General features: G+C 45.4%; 1 protein-coding gene across 1 annotated transcript; it reads right to left on the bottom strand.

Annotated features, from left to right (window-relative positions):
- Nucleotides 1-7,602: 7,602 nt before the first annotated feature.
- nrde2 (NRDE-2, necessary for RNA interference, domain containing) lies at nt 7,603-21,231 on the bottom strand (the record flags this gene model as incomplete). Its single annotated transcript, XM_083924307.1, is given in 20 exon segments — nt 7,603-7,894; nt 8,016-8,087; nt 10,567-10,708; nt 10,932-11,071; nt 11,198-11,613; nt 12,421-12,904; nt 13,014-13,234; nt 13,351-13,522; nt 13,652-13,824; nt 13,948-14,068; nt 14,479-14,612; nt 14,932-15,121; nt 15,383-15,607; nt 16,438-16,646; nt 16,748-17,004; nt 17,308-17,448; nt 17,552-17,746; nt 18,144-18,249; nt 21,136-21,204; nt 21,207-21,231. Coding segments are annotated over 20 exon segments (3,618 nt in total). The 3' UTR covers nt 7,603-7,768.
- Between the last annotated feature and the right edge of the window lie 834 nt (nt 21,232-22,065).

Consider the following 22,065-nt stretch of genomic DNA (forward strand, 5'->3'; position numbering starts at 1 on the left):
CCACCATCTAAAGGATGAAGTGGCTGTTTTCAACGTTACACACGTTACAAAAGGCACGGCGGGCGCCACACCGGCTGGCTTTAACCAGGAAAACGTCTCGCTCCAACGTGTGTTGACCTTCGAAGCATCTCTCCTTCTTTCTTTTCTTTCTCGATGTGTCAAGTGTCACTTCATCCATCTCTGTCAGAGGTCTGCAACCTTTACTATCAAAAGAGCCATTTTGCCCCCTCTTCCACCAAACGCAATTTGTCTGGAGTCGCAAAACATATTTAAGCTGTTAATCCATGGTTAGCATACTGACAGCGCGGGCCAGAAACTCAAGATTAGCCACCTGCGGGGAGAGGCGCTGAGCCGTAGACGTAGCGTGTGACGCATAATTTAGTTTTGCATAATCTTTTTTTTTAAATTACCTTGAACTTCCCTTTGAAAAATTGTCCACAGTGCAAAAAAAACCCCACATTCTGTATTTCCATGTGATTTTTTGACAAAGCTACAGGGAGCAGCTGATAAGAGGCTGAAGAGCCGCGTGCAGCCCGAGAGCCGCAGGTTGCAGACCCCTGATCTCCGTCCTGTGAAGTCTGAACGCTGAAGCCAGAAGCCAGAAACCGCCAATGAGTTCTTCTTCTTCTTCCTCTTTACTTACAGGGTTCCCAGATACTGTGACAAATATCCCCACAAGCTAATTTGTTACCTTCACTGTAAAATCAGGAGATTAACTGGAGAAATTACTGACAAGGTTGGAAAGAAGGAGTCTCCCGCGTGAATCGGGCGAGTGGTTGTGCCGTATTCTGCACCCCTGCCGTGAAATGCACCCCCTGTCTATCAGTCTATAGGCAAAGACCACGTTACATTTTCATTATAGGGAATATTCTGGATCACAAGGCTGTTGTTTCGACCTGTGTGAGTAGCATTTATACAGGTAACCCAATTAAAAGCACATATTTTGAACCTTTCAATTGCAAGAAAAGCTGGGATTATATTTTGCCGTATGAAACGCTGAGTCAAATACATTCAATTTACTCAAAACAATCCATTTATTTCATTTTGTAGTTATGGCTGGGGTGTGTTTCCACAGGACATACAAACAGGTGTTGTTTTGTGTTCGCTTTTATCCGATTTTGTGAAGAGAAGAACATTTATTAGTCTTTAAACGAGTTTAAAGAGTGTCAATAACAATGTTCATCTTTTTTATGTCCTTCGTGAATAGTTAAAACCGTAAAATGGTATCCTCAAAGCAATTTCAGTCAAAAAACAACTGGACTGGTTGTTTGTCTAGGAAGACGTTTCACCTCTCATCCAAGAGGCTTCATCAGTTCATGTACGCATCTGACCAGGCTGGGACTGGACCAGGACCAGGCTGGGACTGGACCAGGACCAGGACCAGGACCAGGACCAGGCTGGGACTGGACCAGGACCAGGACCAGGCGGGGACTGGACCAGGACCAGGACCAGGAAAGGACTGGGCCTGGACCAGGACCATGACCAGGACCAGGACCAGGACCAGGACCAGGCTGGGACTGGACAAGGACCAGGACCAGGACCAGGCTGGGACTGGTCCACCTAGCTGGTGTGGAGATCCAGGTATTTAACCTCTCACAGGCCGATGATGTCACTGAAACCCTTTGTGCTCCAAGTGCCCACGCCCGTCGTTAGAGCGGCAGTCGTCGGTGGGAAGTTGGTTTCGACTTCGTTAGTGCTCCATTGAGTCTGAACGACAGTCGTTGGGGTCACACGGGGCCATGTGTGAACAGTTGTCCTTTGAGGTTAGATTGTTGAATGAAGGGATGAAAGGGCAGCATTGTAAATTGGAGATAAGTGGTGTCTCAGACCCCCTCCTCTGTTTAGCGATAGTTTCTCCACTTTTACATAGATGCTTCTTTTACTCCTCTTTCAAACCATCTGTCCTCTCTGTCCAGGATTTGGACATTGCTGTCATCAAAGGAGTGGGCTTTCTCCTTGAGGTGTAAGTGGACAGCAGAGTCCAGGCCTGAGGAGTTAGCTCTCCCGTGTTGGGCCGTGCGTTTATGCAGTTTGAACTGATGAAGCCTCTTGGATGAGAGGTGAAACGTCTTCCTAGACAAATAACCAAGTCCAGTTGCTTTTGACTGAAATTGCTTTGAGGAGAACGACGACCTGGACGAATGAGAACATTCACAGGCGTAAAATGGAATTGTTTTTCTATATAAAGGCGAATTGTTTCACTTTCCGCAAGGAGTTGAATTCACGGCAGGGGTGATGAATAAGACAAAACATCGGTTCGGAGCCCAGTCTTGAACCGGTTCTTCCTGTTTCCACAGACGAAGAACCGGCTCTCGGCCGGGACAACTGGTTCCAGATCGGCACCAACTCTTTACTGGTCTGGAACCGGCACCGCAAAGTCTTGCATGCTTTAAAAAATGTTGTGATTTTAGACTTTGTGTACTTCATTGTTGTGTTTTTTTGTCATAATGAACACTTTTTTTTAGTGTGTTTAATCAACAGAGAAACACGGTTTAAGTTAAAAATGTTCATTGACAGTTGTGCACAATAATTAAACACAGCTCCTTTCAGAAAATCCAAGAACTATGAACAACTCGGCAATGTAATGTGTGGTGTAACGGCAGTTTTCATCGAACATCAGCTGCAGTCATTTGATTCTGACGTCGCCTGTAAAGACGTAAATCATTCATTTTGACTGCGATGTGATCAACTGCAGGAAGTCTGTGCTGGGTGACATCAACATCTTCAATCCAGTGTTAATAAGAATCAATCAATCAATCGAATTGTATTTGTATACGTTCCCAAAGGGCTTTACATCAAAGCAATAAGATGATAGATAAAGACACAAGAAAGTGCTACAGGGTGTTAAAGGCCCTCTAAAGCAGTGGTTCCCAACCTGGGGGGCCCGACCCCCCAAGGGGGGCGTCAAAGATCCAGGGGGGGTCGCGAAGCCCTCTTGATTTTAAGGGGTTTAATAATTTTGATGTAATTAAAATGTTAAATAAATGAGTATGCTAAGCATTTAATTCATATATGTGACAAAATCAACTAAATCCAAGGGGCAACATTAAACATTTATTTGTGTATTTCAAATTTTAGATAAATTAATAAGTTATAGGCCGATACGAGGAACAGAGCGTGTGTGACTTGAGCGCCTCACGTGCAGCAGTCGTTGCTAGGCGGAGCTAAGGGAGAGATGGTGAAACGTCAGGTAGAGGAGACTGCGGAAAATGTCACCAAAGTTTACAATGGTAAAAATATGGGTCCCTTAAGAAAAAGGTTGGGAACCACTGCTCTAAAGCACCTACTGTAAGAAACAGGCAAAATAATGCTGCGTTCCAGTGCCGTGGGAAGTCGGAGCTCTCTGACCTCCAACTCGGAAAAGTGCACTGGAGTGCTCCTCGAAGTGCTCGACCTACCCCAACCCCACCAAGATAAGTCGGAGAACACCGGCGGCGCCCGTGGTGACGCAATTAGTGAGAGATGAAACTTCAAAGAATACAAACGTCACTTCCCCGCGTGTGGTGTTGTTTTAGATACTGCGATTTTAACATTCTGGCGTGAAAATATGTCGTTAAAATCTCTAAGCATATATAAATAGGCTACATTAGTCTGCAGATGTGGTGTAGTGGTTAGCACTGTCGCCTCACAACAAGAGGGTTCCTGGTTTGAATCCCGGCTGGGGCCCTTCTGTGTGGAGTTTGCATGTTGTCCCCGTGTCTGCGTGGGTTTTCTCCGGGTTCTCCGGTTTCCTCCCACCGTCCAAAGACGTGCAGGTGTTCGGTTCATTGATGACTCTAAATCGCCCGTAGGTGTGAATGGTTGTCTGTCTCTGTTCGTCTCTATGTGTCCTGTGATAGACTGGCGTCCTGTCCAGGTAGGACCCCGCCTCACGCCCGATGTCAGCTGGGATCGGCTCCAGCCCCCCCTGAACCAGAAACCCTCTTGCTGTGAGGCGACAGTGCTAACCACCAGGCCACCGTGTCGCCCATAAAAGCATCATCAGTGATATTTCTCATTGTATCACAGCTGTTATTACCACGACTCATCATTGATCATATTTACCACCATAATGGTCATCATTGTTATAATCTATCACCTTATCTGTGCTTGTTTCTACTATTCTGCTGCATTAACTGCCATAACATATGAGTCATACTCACATTACTATAGATATTATTATAGTTACTGTTACTTTTGTGGTTGCTGCATCTCTGGAAGTGTCCATCTGTCCGTCTCTTCTCTCTCCTTCTCTTGGGGGGAACTGTTGGGTCTCTGTAAATCATAAATGAGTCAGAGAGGGTGGTCTTTACCTACTCCTTATGTAAAGTGTCCTCAGATAATATTTGGTTACTGAATGAATGAATGAATGAAATTAGATTTTCGTGTCTGGTCGTGTTACCATGACCCATTCCATGCAGGATTATAAAGACACCTAAATGTATACAACCAGAACTAAGCCTTCCAGTGTGCCACGTATGTTCATCTCATCTCATCTTCAGCCTCTTATCCGGGGTCAGGTCTCGGGGGCAGCAGCTTTAGCAGGGGACCCTAAACTTCCCTTTCCCGGGCCACATTAACCAGCTCTAACTGGGGGATCCTGAGGCGTTCCCAGGCCAGTGTGGAGATCTAATCTCTCCACCTGGTCCTGGGTCTTCCCCGAGGCCTCCTCCCAGCTGGACGTGCCTGGAAACAACCTCTCTCAAGAAGCTTTATTTATTTATCCCGAGGGAAATGATTGTGCAACACTTTCAATACAAAGGTGGGAAAGGATCAGAGTGACAATAAGCATAAAAACATAAATCTAATAAAGCTAACGTAAAATAAATCAAACAATAACTAAGTGTGACAGAGAGCAGCGGACATTGTGGTTAAACACAGGTTTATACAATATGCAATAATACACAGCGTGCAGTTTAGCAGCATATTGAAATAAAATAAGTACAAACTAAAGAAGTGATAAGGAGCGATAAGTGATAACAGTGTTAAAAAGTAGAGTTTAAAATGACTGTAAATAACATTAAAGTACATTTACCTGTGTGTGTATTAGGCTACAATCATTCCAAATACAACATCCTATAAAGAATTGTATTTTCAGGCAAAAGCAGTATTATTATCTTTGTACTTTTTATGTCTTTGACACATTTTATGTAAAATAACACTGAGATTATTGTCATTAAATAGAGCCTATTACATGTAGTGGTTTATTACAAAGGGCAGGGGAAACAGAATTATTTAAAAATAATTAAAATAATAATAGTTCACGGTAGCAGAGCAGATATTTTTACATCTTTTTAGTTCTTTAATCTGTGCAAAATGAGAAAGAAAGTGACGGACTAGTTCGTGTTACACGGAGTTTTATACAGGCGGATGGATACATTCGCAGCTGACGGCACTGGGGGGATTTTTTGAGAGGCGGATTCTGATTGGACGGAGCGGAGCCGCAATATTCTGCTCAGTGAACAGAGGCCGCTGATTGGCCAGGGCGGATCTGCAATGCGCCAAACCACAGCGCGGCAGCGAAGGAGGGAGCGACGCCACCGCTGAGTGCAGCTGTGCTGTGATGGGTCCTCTACCTTTAAGGTAATGTGCACAGGTGGGTGAAGGGAGGGAAGGCTCTCTGTGTCAAATGTTATTACCATTAAAATAGGATTTAAATGAACAACAATTGCAGGATTTTGAACTGTCCCTTTTTAAAAATCCCACATGTTCTAATAAACATACCAGGAATTACTTTAGTTTAAAGTTTTTGAGTTTAAATAGTTTATTTCCAATATGTGAAAAAACAAAAGTCATCTCATCTCATCTCATCTTCAGCCTCTTATCCGGGGTCGGGTCTCAGGGGCAGCAGCTTTAGCAGGGGACCCCAAACTTCCCTTTCCCGGGCCACATTAACCAGCTCTAACTGGGGGATCCTGAGGCGTTCCCAGGCCAGTGTGGAGATCTAATCTCTCCACCTGGTCCTGGGTCTTCCCCGAGGCCTCCTCCCAGCTGGACGTGCCTGGAACACCTCCCTAGGGAGGCGCCCAGGGTTCATCCTTACCAGATGATCCTGAACCAGCTCAACTGGCTCCTTTCAACGCAAAGGAGCAGCGGCTCTACTCCGAGTTCCTCACGGATGCTGAACTTCTCCCCCTCTCTCTAAGGGAGACTCCAGACCCCCTCCTGAGGAAACACTTGTACCCGCAAAAAAATGTATGAGAGATTTTACAGCAGAACTTTTCACATCAGATTTTTTCTCATTGCTTTCTTTTGTTGGTGAGATCGTGTTTCACGGAGGTGCAGGGATATGATATCATAAAATCCAGGGACATTTCTGGTTCAGAGGCGTAAAAACCTCCTAAACATGTCCAGTATTAAGTCAGTTTGATATTCAACATTCATTCGATGTTCAGAATAAACATTTCAACCATGTAATTGAATTGTCAAACCACTCGTGCGACATAAAGACTAATATTCCTCATGTATCACAAGGCTTGTTTTTGAATAATGTATTTTTTTTTTTACAACACTTAAATCTATTCTGCTTCCTTATCTTTTGACCTGGAGACGTCAAACCACTCTGGCTTTGGCCTGTGAGTAGAGTATTTTCATGTTTTCCTTTATTCCATTTATGGATCTTTAAGTCACAGTGAAAACGCGGACGTCTGGTCACCCTACCTCATCATCATCATCATCATCATCACGCTCTGGAGTCTCCTAACCCAGGACGTCCAAAACACTATGAACAAGTTAAAACATTCACATTTGAACACGCATAGTTATACCCTCACCGGCCACTTTATTAGGTACACCTGTCCAACTGCTCGATAACGCATATTTCTAATCAGCCAATCACACGGCAGCAACCACATGCATTTAGGCGTGTAGACATGGTGAAGAGGATCTGCTGCAGTTTAAAGCGAGCATCAGAACGGGGAAGAAAGGTGATTTACGAGACCTTGAACGTGGCGTGGTTGTTGGTCTGAGTGTTTCACAAACTGCTGATCGACTGGGATTTTAACTCACAACCATCTCTAGGGTTTTTACAGAGAATGGTCCCAAAAAGAGGAAAGATCCAGTGAGCGGCAGTTCTGTGGGCGCACATGTTGATGCCAGAGGTCAGAGGAGAAGGTCCAGACTGGTTGGAGCTGATAGAAAGGCAACAGTAACTCAAACATCCACTGGTTCCAACAGAGGAACGCAGGAGAGCATCTGTGAACACACAACACCACCAGCAGCAGCAGCAGAAGAAGACCACACTGACACTTCATTAAGCACCAGGTGTGCCTAATAAAGTGGCCGGTGAGTGTAATAGGATGACCCTTAAAAGTAAATATACAGTATATGTTAATGTAGAGTCTGTGTTGTGTTTCTCATGTATCTCAGTATTGCTTTACAATGTGCATCAACATGTCATCATCAGGACTGATGGTAGGTCATCTGATACACAGGCCCTCAGCCTCAGTGTGCGTGCTTTGTAAGCTATGCATAAACAAACCTGCAGTGCACAACCACATGAATGAAAATCAGATATTTATTATCTTAATTTATTATTGTAACAGTGTCTGGTACTAAAACACAGTCATGGTTCGCTGTCTAAATAAAGCATTACACATTATGTACAAAAGAGGAGTCCCTGCCCTTAAGATCACTGCAGCTTCACCGTTTAATACTGCAGCTCTGTGTGTGTGTGTGTGTGTGTGTGTGTGTGTGTGTGTGTGTGTGTGTGTGTGTGTGTGTGTGTGTGCCAATACTTGGCATGTTGCCAGTAAAAGCAAACTCTTGAATGAGCGGTGTGAGAGTGCGTTCAGTCCTCCAGTAGTATATCCAGTTCTTCTAAAGGAAGTCGGACTCTGAGCTCTTTCTCCGTCATCAGATCCACAAACTCCTGCAGATGCTCAGGAAACAGCTGCACTGCGTCCATGTACAAACCCTGATCACACACACACACACACACACACAGGTTATACACACACACACATATTTGCGTAAATGCAGAATTTACATTACATGAAGTAGACGGAAGTCAGCTGCTGTAAGGAAATACCTCTCACCTTAGCCCAGGGGATGTTCTGTAAGGCCTTGTAGAAGATCCCTTTGGCTTTATCCACCTTCCCTTCTGACACCTACACACACGCGCACACACACACACACACACACACACACACACACACACACACACACACACACAGACACACACACACACACACGCATAAAAACACATTACATGCACACATCAGACATGAGACTTTACTGAGTGTCAATATTTGTGCAAACAAATGTGCAAATTACACAAAGTAAGTCTGTGTAGGCTGGTCTTACTGTGTGTGTGTGTGTGTGTGTGTGTGTGTGTGTGTGTTAGTTCTTATGCTCCTATCTCCGAGTCAATATTTGGAAAATGAGGAGAAAGAAAAAGTCGGCAGCACTAATGTCAAAGATTACCACGCAGAATAACATGCAGAGCCGAAGGCGGTCTGAAAGGCACAGCGCGCTTTTTGCACATTTTTGTGTTGGGTTTGATTCACAGAAGGTCACATGATGAATATGAGGCCAGATACACGTCACTCCTGCAAACGACTTTGCACTCAAATCACTTGTTTTGCTCTTTTCCATCTTTTGTACATCTACTGTATCAACTATGGCCGAAACAATTGCCTGGATGATTTGTTTAATTTCAATATGGCACGTTATTCCGGCTCGTTCAGCGCAGTGATCATTGTTCCACACGGACCGTTTTTGCGGTTCGAATCCCGGCTGGGGCCCTTCTGTGTGGAGTTTGCATGTTCTCCCCGTGTCTGCGTGGGTTTTCTCCGGGTTCTCCGGTTTCCTCCCACAGTCCAAAGACGTGCAGGTGTTCGGTTCATTGATGACTCTAAATCACCCGTAGGTGTGAATGGTTGTCTGTCTCTGTTCGTCTCTATGTGTCCTGTGATAGACTGGCGTCCTGTCCAGGGTGGACCCCGCCTCACACCGATGTGAACCCCCCCCCCCCCCCGACCCCGACCCCGACCCCAGGATAGGCGGTTTCACTGAACAGAAACCAAAAAGGTGCAATGTGTCCACTGTGAACTAGAACTGTTCTACCACAACAGCCCGTCATTGATGATTCAGCGTCTGAGCTGAAAGCAGCCCGTTGTTAGCGCCGTTGTTCCGGTTTAAGGAGGGCGGTTGCCATAGTGACGGATAAACAGGAAATAGTCGTGAATGCCTCTATGTTAAGTTTTTCATGACTGTTGAACAGAACGTCACCTGCCTGATTAGTCTTAATAGTTTTGTTTGAGTAAATGTGTCAGTGGCGTTTTGTATGTTGCTCGTTGTTACGGTAACAGGAAGAGAGGAAGTCGAGAGTAATTAATGTTCTTAATTCATCTATTTATCTTTGAAACCTCTCTGAGTAAACACATGCATCAGGTAGAATTTATTCACCACTTTGAATTGTTTCAATAGTAACTTATTCACGGTAAATTGCGTGTATTGCGCCACACACACAAACACACACACACCTTGTCTCTCCCGCCCCCTCACACACGCGTGCACACTCAAACACACACACACACCTCTGTTTGGTGACCACACCAAATAGCCTACCCAGGACATGATATATTTTTTGCATCTCATCTCATCTCATCTCATCTCATCTTCAGCCGCTTATCCGGGGTCGGGTCTCGGGGGCAGCAGCTCCAGCAGGGGACCCCAAACTTCCCTTTCCCGGGCCACATTAACCAGCTCTAACTGGGGGATCCTGAGGCGTTCCCAGGCCAGTGTGGAGATCTAATCTCTCCACCTGGTCCTGGGTCTTCCCCGAGGCCTCCTCCCAGCTGGACGTGCCTGGAACACCTCCCTAGGGAGGCGCCCAGGGTTCATCCTTACCAGATGATCCTGAACCACCTCAACTGGCTCCTTTCAACACTAAGGAGCAGCGGCTCTACTCCGAGTTCCTCACGGATGCTGAACTTCTCCCCCTCTCTCTAAGGGAGACTCCAGCCACCCTCCTGAGAAAACCCATTTCGGCCGCTTGTACTCGCGACCTCGTTCTTTGGGTCCTGACCCAGCTTTCATGACCACAGGTGAGGGTAGGAACCAGGACTGAGGGTAGATCCAGAGCTTTGTCTTCCTCAGCTCTCTTTTCATCACAACGGTGCGGTAGAGCGACTGCAGCTCCGCCCCCGCTGCTCCGATTCTCTGGCCAAACTCACGCTCCATCGTCCCCTCACTCGTGAACATGATCCCGAGGTACTTGAACTCCTTCACTTGGGGTAAGGACTCATTCCCTACCTGGAGTAACAATCCACCGGTTTCCTGCTAAATAACGCAAATTATAATAAATTTTTAAGCAAAATTAAATTATTTTTTACCCGATTACTCGATTGATCGATGGAATAATCGGTTGAATACTCGATTACAAAAACATTCGATAGCTGCAGCGCTAGTATCGCCTCACTGCCAGGCTGCTGTTATGGTTTGGATTCGATAACTGTTGAAAAGAATCATGAATTTCAACTAATTTTGATTTTTCTTTCATCTGACGGGTCAAAGAGGGGACACGAGTTCAAGTAGTGCGTTCACAAGGGCAGTAAACATGTCGTTTGTTATTTGCCGTCTCACCAGGAAGTGCATGTACATCCTCCAAAGTAAAGGGCAGTGAGAACCCATCTCTGTTGCTATGGCGCTTTCAAACAGTCCTCGGATACGGTGGCTGAGGCCGTTTTCTGGCAGGATGGGCAAGGCAGCATCGTGGCGACAAGACCTATAAAAAAATACACACAAACAGAACAATTTAATTTATATGATATAATCAATTATTCGTAGGTAACGTAAGAAAGGGGAATTTAGATTTTCTTGGCTTGTCGTGCAGAAAGAAAGAAAGAAAGATGGCGTCTTGATTACACCTGACGTTGTTACAATGTTTAATAATGCATCATGGGTGTTGGGATAACCCCTCAGCTACCCATGATCCTCTCTGCTCTTACCTCTGAGCAGCATCCACCTGCTGCTTCCTTTGTTGTTCAGCAACAATGGCAAAGAGACGTGGCACCACACTGCCGTTGTCCCTGGTTACAGAGTGGAAAAAGCGACGCGCCCTGCCAGCGCTATGGTAACGGTTCTCCACCTGAAACACAAGGACATCACCCGAAGTTACACAAGTACTGATTTGGTACAGATGAAGCGCAAAGAGCTGGGGAAAGACCTCTAGATCTGCTTGTTATGTTGATTTAACAATGAAGGAGAGGTTTACCTGTACATATATGCTCCAGAGAGGGGCGCAGCTGGGCCAGGTGGAGAGGGCGGAGGTCAACGTCTGTCTCAGCGTTGCCAGTGGAAACACACTGATGCTGTTGTGGTACCTAAGCAACGCCGCCTCCTGCACCGCTAATGCCTCACACTCAGCAGCAAGCATGTTGACATAGTGTTGGCTGTTAGGACTGGAATCAGCTGCAGACCGGCTAGCATCAGTGCTAGCGAGGTTGGCGTCCTTGTTACCGTTGAGCTGCGTGTCGAGAGTTAGCGTGCGGTGCAGCTCCTCCAGCCTCTCTCTAGCCTGGCTGTAGACGGCGTTAGCTGCTTGGATTCCCATTGTGAGGTACTGGAACAGAGCGTAGCAGGCTATTAGCCCTCTCAGCCTCAGCTTCTCTCCTAGCACGTCATCATGACCTGCGGTTACAATGATGACATGAGCACCAGGTCAGTACTTGGTGTTGGCAGACACTCTGAGTTGATGTATAGGATTTGGTATTTGCTGGGAAAGAGTTGGACTGGTGCATAGTTGATAATAATTACTTATTGCTGAAGGTTGTGATTCAATGTTTTAGAGCGATGACAACGAATCTTGTACTGTATACGTCACATTATTGACCACCATTTTTAAGACTGTTGGCATTGATTGACAAAGTATAAACACAATTAAGTATTCAAGAAAATGTGATGATTACATATTTTTTCTCCGCGTCTCTGCAAGTTGATTGTCATGCTGCACTAAAATGAAACATGATACAAAACACTGGCTGCAAAAAAGTTCATAAATATGCACTCGTGAATCTAAACAAATATTGTGGCATGTTTGGAAATGTGGATTAATAAGGCATCATTACACATGGGCTAAAACCCGGATTACACCTTTTCCAAGGTCATATTCAAGCACTTCAATGTCAATTTTCAAGCTTTTCCGGCACCTTACTAATAAACTTCTAATAAATACATACAGATTGAAAAATGTCACTTTTTTAAATATAATAAACAACTAAAATTGTGTTTTGTAATACCAGAAGGATAATACATTTAATTATTTTCATATTCTAAAGCTAACTTCAAGCATTTTCAAGTACTGTATCTAAAATTGAAGCACTTTGCAAGGGTTTCAAGCCCCCGTACGAACGCTGTAAAACATGCAAAACCACTGGGCTTTTCATACGCGACACATGTGGCACCTCCATAACAAATGAAACAGTTGATGAAGTGAACCTTTTTTGTTGGCCTGAGGGTTGTGGGGGTCCTGGTTCAGGGCCGCCAAGCCGGCAGTCAGAGCCTGTTCATACGACTTCCTGGCTTTCAGGAGGGAAACCGGAGAGAGGGACTGGGAGGGTGAGGAGGTTCCTTCTGCTAGCCTGGTGAGTACACAAACAGCTGGGGACGCGGTGACATCCGTGGGTCCTCCGCCTCGCGCGCTTGACCCCTCCTCCACCTCCAGCTGCGCCCACAGCAGACACAGCTCACAGAGGGCGGGGCTCTTCAGCCCTTTGCTTCCCCCTATCGCTGTGGCCGTGGAGAAGACTTTGCGAGCCTCGTCCAGGTTGCCCAGCATCCACTCCAGGTGGGCGTACTCCCGCCACAGCACCACCGACGAGCGGTTGTCGGGTTCTTTCAGCAGCTGCTTGGCAACTCGCTTGCTGCTCTTACCCTGAGAGCGGAGACGCTTTTTGTTGCTGTCACGCAGGCAGCGCAAGACCTGACACACACAAATAGGTAAATCAGTGCAAAGGCATCAAACTTAGTTGACCTCAATTGTTTTTCCTTCAATTTTAATATAAATTAAGATCAGATAAATTGAGTCTTACCTTGAGTTTCTGGTACTGCATCCAGCTGAGTGACAGGGAGGCTCGGTGGTGGGCAGGGAGGACAGGTTGGACCATCTTGAGCACATTGGTGACAAACCTATCGCCCTGCTTCCCAAGCCCCACCCACTTCCTTTTTCCCTGGAGAGTGGTCATGTGACCTACAGAGTTCCCCCCGTGGTCAGGTAGGTCGTGGGAGGTCAGAGGACACCTGGACTCATGACCTATGATGTAACATAGAACCAGCTTTGTCTTAATGATAGCCTTCAAGTTTACTGTTATATTGTTTTAAAAACAAATAGCTAGTTCGTATTATTCTGACCGATAGTGTCATTTTTACCCTGAGTGAGCAGAGAAAGGTTCTCCAGCAGAAGGCCAGGGAGACAGGGCGCAGCAGAGAGCGCAGAGTCTACGGGCAGCCCCAGGAACGACAAGAAACGGAGAAGAAGACGGAGCTGGAGCTCTGGTGAGGACAGACAGATTAGGGACGGGCCGAGGTCGTCAAACAACACCTGCAGGTGGAAGGAAAAAAGAGACGAACAAGTCAAACACAGTGGTCACACCTACACAGTGGCTCGATTTCAACATATTCAAAATGGCTTCCAAAGATACCAGACATGAGCAGAGACACTTCACAGTACCTGTCTGTCCGGGTCCTCACAGTCCTCTTCTGATTGGCCCTTGGCTTTGTCAGGTCTCCAGGGCAGCCAGTGAGCTGCTTCACGAGACGGCTCCACATCCAACCAGACTGTCCATCTGGGCTGGCTTTGATCCTTCACCTCCTCCTCCTCCTCTTCCTCCTCCTCTTCTTCCTCTGTGGAAACGTACAAACACCAAGAAGATGACGCTTGTTGATTTCACGATCTCAGCCCACAAATCAGTTTGGAGATTATTCCAGGATTTACATCGACACTAAATAGATGCCTGTGTGTTTTACCTGCGCTGGGCTGGAGCCACCCTCCTCGCTCTTGTTGGAGCATCCAGGCTTTCCAACCTCTGGCCCCGAACTCTCCGACCCTCTCCTCGCCGCTGTCCCAGAACGGCTCAAAGAATTCAACCTGTACACACATAAAAACATTAACTAACATGAAGGCCTCCTTATTTACATTACTGGAGCACTGGTGTCTGTCCTCGCTTATAAAAAGCTCTACTTCCTAATTAGAATTGATATTGATCAACTAAAAGATTAAGCTCAGTAATTAACCTGTTTATTACCTACAAAAACCAAAGTGTAAAGATGATAGTTGCCTGGCAACCTAATGAAAATCACAGGACTCAGTCACTCAAGTCACTGCACCAGGCCGAGAATGCAAATAAGTGTTTTTCCTACTGTGTCTTTTAGTCGTCATTGTACGTTATGACTCGGTTTCATGGTCAAGACTATTTATTAGGATTAGGTTTAGATTTACACTTTAAGCACATAGTGCCTGTGTAGATTTAGTGATTTAGAGATTTAGAGTGAGTTCACCTGCTGCTTGGTGGACAGTTCTCGTACGCTGTCAGGTTTGTAGAAAGTAAAGTCGATCATGGCCTGAAACAGAGACACGGCCTTCTCTGAGTGACCGGACTGACGCAGGAAATGACACTGCTGGATGAAGATGTCTGGACAAGAGAAAAGACAACCAGGATAAACGACGACAACCTTCAATAAGCATTGAGCATACCCACTAGAGAAGGCTTTGCATTCAAACAAATCAGAATATGATGCGTCACATGAGTTTTCCTTGTGACAGAAGCAGCTGATTAAACTGTGTTGTGTAAGAAACTGAGCGGAGTGACTGAATATGTAAGAATACTGAATACTGATTACTACTACTATGACTGAATACTGATATATGTATCCACTAATCTGTACTCTGAGAGGACTGATTAGTGGATCAAAAACACCGGATAAGTAGAGGCTAAAGAAAATCTCTGTTACCCAACATATCCTCCTCAAGCCCTGGCAGCGCCGGGTGGGAGACCATGCTGCCGTCACGCACCGCGCTGAGCGTGCTTAGACACTTCCCGTACGCGGTGTTGACCTTTGACACGGAGAAGTTGCTGAAGTAGCTCTGAGTGAACAGCAGGTACTCCCTCCACAAGGGGGCACTGTTTGGGTGGAGGAACACCTGAAATACAACAGATTAGACAGAGAATTACTGAACTTTGGCCTACAGTCACGCTCCTACGTCAGCGTTGGTCAGTGACAAAAAGGCTCAGAGGGGCATTCAATACACGGTTATACAATGTGATGAATTAAAGACAATGCGTCGGAGCCTTTGCTTGTAAAAAGGCAGCGTGAGACTGAATGGAACAAATACAAAAAACAGAACAGCTATTATATTTAAGGCTGCAGTCAAAATGGAAACAAATCAAGACTGTAGACGGACCAGCTTCTTCCATTCTTTAGCCAGAAGGGGGGGCTCCCAGAGCTCTTGGCAGATCCGGAGTCTCTCCAGCTGTAGAGCGATGCAGCCGTGGTTGGAGGCCACCGCGCGCTCTGCAATGCTCAGCTTTTTCTCCAGCACTGCTCTGTAGGAGGACTTACGGCGCTCGACCGCCTCGCTGCCCTGCTGCTCTTCCTCGCCTCCAAACGCTGTCGCGCTCAGCTCGTCCTGGAGAGGCAGAGGAGACGAGGAGGTTTAGACGTTATGCCGCACGGGAACAACTCAAGGAATGATTTCGTTGTTAAAAAGCGATAAACAGAAAAGTTTAGATTATGGAATGAAGTGTAACCGTGAAACCAAAACTTTCCTTGATCATGAAGCCCAATAGCTGAACAATTATCTGCGTTATAAAGCCTACGTCTGTATCGTCTGCATTTATAATCTGCTCCTGGATCACATCTACGTCCTTTCCTTGCTGTTAGTAGACCTACTCATAGAACGGAAACTATTTTTCTTTCATTGGTGCTATTGTTGCTGTGACGACAAAGCATCACAAATGGGAAAACTGGGTGTTTTTGCAACTTCAGCATAAAGGATTGTGATCTTTACAGCAATTTCAGCAATATCTGCTGCCTTCGTGGTGTTGATAGGCTGTTACTCGTGACGTGTATCCAGTCAGACAGAGCAGGACATTGAGTGAGACAGTGTGGTGGCTACAGACGGAGACACTTCAACAGATTTTCCCGGGAAAAAAAGAGTAATTATCGGATAACGGAAACACCGTTCCTTATCTATTTGTTCAGTAGAAATGAATGATTTTATGCCACAGACAGGGTAGAGACATATAAAACATTGAGACACAAACCTAACACAATGTGAGTTCTGATCTTAGCCCTGAATTTGTTAATGATTAGAAATATATAGAATAAGGCCTTTAATAACTTCATCATAATACACAAAGTACATTGTCCACACGGTGTGGACTAGGCCTGATTGTGGACCAAGTGAAGCAGAATAAAGCAGCCTTCTATATAGTAACAAAAGTGGAGTCTTCATACCTGGTAGTGTATGAATTGGATCCACAGCTGTGTGTCTGCTGGCTGCTCTCGGAGCCGCCTGTTAAACTCTTCGGTCCTCCCTGCTAAAGGCGCTGGACTCTGCCCCGTCTGCGTGTCCTGCTCCTGCTGTCCTTTCCCCTGCAGCCAGAGGGTCGTGGAGGAGTCATACACACCGAGGGGATTTACTGATGGCGTCTGCCCTCTGTCACCTGGATAGACATTACATTGTACACACTGAAACATTTTTGCTTGACTGTTTTGAGAATGTACAGTCTTCCTCTTCCCTGCCTGTTGTGGCTAAATCTCTCACCCGTCTCTCCTCCTTTGTTCTCCCCGTCGTCACCCAGCGGGAGGAAGGAGGTGACGGCATCACTGCGCTCAGGAATCGTAGGTAATGTAGGAACAGAGGGCTCGGACTTCAGCTGCTGGCGGCTGACAGCAGAGAAGTATCTGTCTGCTGCTTTCTTCTTGTCCCTGCCTTTCTGTTTATTTGACTTGGACTCCTCCCAGCTGACGCCCTGTGTGCGGAGGTCCAGACCCAAGGAAGAGCTGCCTTTCCTCCTATACCTGGAACACACACAGAGTTTCAACATCTTTAAAATGATGATGATCCACTCAATTATTATCTAGACTACAGATCAACATCTGTCTTGCTGCTGTAGTCTTTAAACAGACTTCAGATACATGAAACGTTTTATGTCACAGAGTCTTTGCCAAGCTCAGTGATGTGTTTAATGTTTTAGATTTGTGATACATTCAGCAGGGAGAGTCACTGAGCATCTTCGTCAAATAGAAATGTCCAAGGAGAAATATGTCACTGCCGTCGTGGTGCAGCGTGTAGGCATGTGTGTATGAATGCATGTGTGTTACCTGGCTACGTCTCCTCTGTACAGGGACTTGTACGTCCAGTTTGCTTGGTCTGCTTTACGGTCCACGCAGAACGGCTGCTCTGTGGGAGACGGGAGGTCATCCAACCAGGAGAAACTACTCGCCAACGGAGCGGCCGGGGGACTGCATGGATGAACACACACCGACCATAAATACAGGACATAAGTAAATCAGTGCTATTGTGTGTAAGATTAAGAGTGTGTGATGTTAAAGCGTGCATCTATACCCATCTGCCTCCTGCGCCCTTTTGAGGTCACTGGGGAAAATGGTTTCAGAATCGGTCCCACTGCTGTCCGAATATCTCTTCTTTTTGTGTTTCTTTTTCTTTTTCCTCTTCTTTTCACTCTTCTTCTTCTTCTTCTTGGGTGGCACATCACCCTCCTCCTCCTCCTCCTCCGCAGAGCTCACCTCTCTGCCTACACTGAGGATTAAAAGGTGAACTAAATGTTAATGCCAGTCAGATGAAGAACCCATTAAACCACTGCCTCAAGCAATAGCAAACATTGATTTGATTCATTTATAAGTAATTCTAATAACTGCACTAGAAATGTGATGAAATAGCAAATTTAAAATAGCAAATTTCTAAAAAAAGAGTGCATCACATTGAAGAGAAACATGCAAGTCAGAAGAATAAAAACAAGAATACTATAAAGGAGAAATACGTAATGGGTAAAAGAGAAATCGAATAAAACAATGGGATAGAAGCACTACTAAAAAAGTCTTAAAGATGCTTCAAACCACAACGTTTCATACGTGATGTTGAATGTCCAACATTGTGTCTGCAAGCAAAGAAACTAGCTTTGGGTTTTGATTTGTACCTCGTTTCCTTCTTGTTCAGTCTCTCATTGGCCTTTTCATAAAACAGACTGTGGAGAGAGAGGGCGTCTCCGGTCTGAAAACTCTTGTTTTTCAGCCAGTCTAATTCTAAAGAGGAGAGAGTGGAGGAAAAAGAGTGTTATTCAGCAAGGACCGTGATGATGAGTATCACTCAGGGAGCGCGTTTACGTGCAGCGTAGCATCACGGTTGTAAACGTAATACTGCAGAAGACACATTTCCCACGTCCTGCATGAAGAATCCAGAAGATGGGTAAGAACACCAGAGTCTTGGAAGAGAGTCGCTACAGAAATGACAGATTTGCTGCATGTGGATGCCTGGACAGTGGGGATCGACCGATATGGATTTGCCGCCCCCCCTCAGCCTTAGCCGATGACCGATACCGACTGCTGATTTAGTTTGAGTAGAATAATAATTAGAAGAATAATTACTTTAATTTTTATCCCACACGGGGAAATTCAATTTTCACTCTTATTATCATACATGTTACACACACAGGCCCGAAATACACACATGCACAACCAGGACCTATACATGCAATTGAGGAGAGATGTTAGAGCGAGGGGGCTGCCAGTGACCAGCGCCCCGAGCAGTTGGGGGTTAGGTGCCTTGCTCAACAGCACCTCGGCAGTGCCCAGGAGGTGAACTGGCATCTCTCCAGCCACCAGTCCACGCTCCATATATGGTCCACACAGGGACTTGAACCAGCGACCCTACGGTACCCAGCCAAGTCACCTATGGACTGAGCTACAGCCGATATTTGAAGCCGATACTACTTTTGTTCCCTCAATTTACATTATAAAAATTACACAATGATGAAAACAAATGTTACAAGTCTCAATTTTTTAAAAAAGGAACATTTATTAAACTTTAAAAAGGCGTCTCCAGCAACATTGAGCTGCCTTTGGACGCCCGTCTGTAAATAATGCTGGAAAAAACTATCGGCGAACGCAGCAGCCTGCATACTTAAACACCGATACACACTAAAAAACGTGAATATCAGCGGATAACATTGGCCGGCCGATGTGTCTGTCTATCACTACTGGACAGTATTAGAACCTTGCCTCCATGGAGATGAGTAACCAGGTTTATCCATGTTAAAGTTATGTCCCAAATATTCAAATCATAATATCAAAACCAACACTATACCAACATGTAAACACTCCAAAACAGTTTATTTCCTGTTGCAGTGAATGTCATCAGCTGACAGGAAGTTACCAAGGACTAAGGTTGCCTAGCGATGGAATTCCGTGGAAAAGGCCTAGTGATAGGAAGACACATACAGATATTTGTGTTTTGTAGGTGTATCGGTATCGTCCGAGGCGTCCACAGCTAGATCCGTGTTGCTGGAGACGCTTTTTAAAAGTTTAATAAATGATTCCTCCTTTTTTTCTTTTTCTAAAATTGAGACTCGGGTTACACGGTGGTGTAGTGGTTAGCACTGTCGCCTCACAGCGACAAGGTTCCAGCTCTGTGTGGAGTTAGCATGTTGTCCCCGTGTCTGCGTGGGTTTTCTCCGGGTTCTCCGGTTTCCTCCCACAGTCCAAAGACGTGCAGGTGTTCGGTTCATTGATGACTCTAAATCACCCGTAGGTGTGAATGGTTGTCTGTCTCTGTTCGTCTCTATGTGTCCTGTGATAGACTGGCGTCCTGTCCAGGGTGGACCCCGCCTCACGCCCGATGTCAGCTGGGATCGGCTCCAGCCCCTCACGACCCCGACCCCGGGATAAGCGGTTGAAGATGAATGAATAAAATTGAGACTCCTTACATTTGTTATCATCATTGTCTCATTTTTATGATGTAAATAACGCCAATCCTCATCGGCTAAGGCTGATGAAGAAAAAAAGCGATATCGGTCGTTCCACTTTAAAGGTCTATCGCCTGTTAAGTCATAACGCCCTTTCAAAATATTATTTCCGGGTCCGAGCCTCATATTTTAAATCAATTCAATTCAATTTTATTTAAAGTGTCAAATAATAACAAAAGTGATCTCAGGACACTTTACAGAGTAGGTAAAGACCACACTCTATGACTTATTTATGATTTACAGAGACCCAACGATTCCCCCGTAGAGTACGGTGGCAACCAAAACCTTCACTATTATTATTATTTCTGTAACGCAGCAGTGCTGTGTTCCACGCTGTCAAACAGATCTGAGTTAAAAAGACAAACCGTAATTTTATGGATGAAAAATGTGTCTTACTGACGTTAGAGGTGAACGTCATTGTTCACATGTTCTGTGTTTGGACCCTGAAATCGTATTTTGAAAGGGTGTTACGTCAGACTCAACAGCCGGATTGACCTTTTCGACGGTACTCCATTGCTAGGCAACAACCTCGGTCCTTGTTAACTTCCTGTCAGCTGATGTCAGTTACACACACTGCAGCAGGAAATAAACTTGGACACATTTAGGATGTTTACGTAAAGATGTTTTCCTTTAAAACGTATACGGAGGAGAAAGTGATCACTACAGAGACAACAGCTTTTAAACTCATGGGAAATGTGCAAAAACACAGGCCTTATAGGAAACCACGAAGACTTTATTTACCATATTTTAGTCACTAAGTCTTAAAAGCAGGAAACACGTAGCGCCCCTCAGGGTCACGGTGGTCCAGGTTTAGGTAACTGTTGCTAGGTAACACTTATCAACGAGGTAACGGTCTTCGACACAACACCGACACGATAACACCTTGTCTGCTTGGTCTATTAAGTGTCACTATTATCGTCCACAAGGCAAACAAACAGTCAGACGGTGTCCTGTGTTAACTATTAAACCGTGAAGCGGGATATAAACTAAGTTAAGAAGTAAGCTAACTGCGCGAGCGCGACGGCAGGCGGACGTTAGGACAGCTAATGTGAGCTAATGTGAGCTAATGTGAGCTAGCTCGGGCTTCAACGGGTTTATCTTCTTAACATTAAGACAACAGGGTAAAAACAACCCATATAGAACAAGTGATACGTGAAAGAGCGCTCACCTTTAGAGGAAGCTTCAACTTTGTCTCTCTCCACTTCTGCGAAAGCTGGAAACAGCGCCATGACGGCGCGTCGCATATAAACAGTCGCAGGAACATGACGTCACTTGATGTTTACTAAAATGTGATGAATGAATGAATGAATCAAAGATGTTATTTGTTACTATGCCAACACAGATGGTTATAGTTTTGAACTCCTGGTGAACTTTGTGTTATCATTACGAAAAATTACTTATTCACAAACAAAATTAAAAAAAAAAATCTGTAACTAAAAAAAGAAAACCTTATTTAAGCAAATGTGTATTTTGATTTTGCAGATTTGGATTTTTGCTTTGTGAGTATGTGTGTGTATGTTTATATGTATGATATGTTTAAATGTATATAAAGTAAGTACATTATTTGATTTATTTAAGTATAAGTAATCACGTGTTCGGTTCATTGATGACTCTAAATCACCCGTAGGTGTGAATGGTTGTCTGTCTCTGTTTGTCTCTATGTGTCCTGTGATAGACTGGCGTCCTGTCCAGGGTGGACCCCGCCTCACGCCCGATGTCAGCTGGGATCAGCTCCAGCACCCCCGCGACCCCGACACCGGGAAAAGCGGTTGGAGATGAATGAATGAAAGTATAAGTAAATATAAGTTCAGCATCCGTGAGGAACTCGGAGTAGAGCCGCTGCTCCTTTGCGTTGAAAGGAGCCAGTTGAGGTGGTTCAGGATCATCTGGTAAGGATGAACCCTGGGCGCCTCTCTAGGGAGGTGTTCCAGGCACGTCCAGCTGGGAGGAGGCCTCGGGGAAGACCCAGGACCAGGTGGAGAGATTAGATCTCCACACTGGCCTGGGAACGCCTCAGGATCCCCCAGTTAGAGCTGGTTAATGTGGCCCGGGAAAGGGAAGTTTTGGGGTCCCCTGCTAAAGCTGCTGCCCCCGCGAC

The sequence above is a fragment of the Echiichthys vipera genome, assembly GCF_963691815.1.
Source record: "Echiichthys vipera genome assembly, chromosome: 12".
In the NCBI taxonomy this organism is placed as follows: domain Eukaryota; kingdom Metazoa; phylum Chordata; class Actinopteri; order Perciformes; family Trachinidae; genus Echiichthys; species Echiichthys vipera.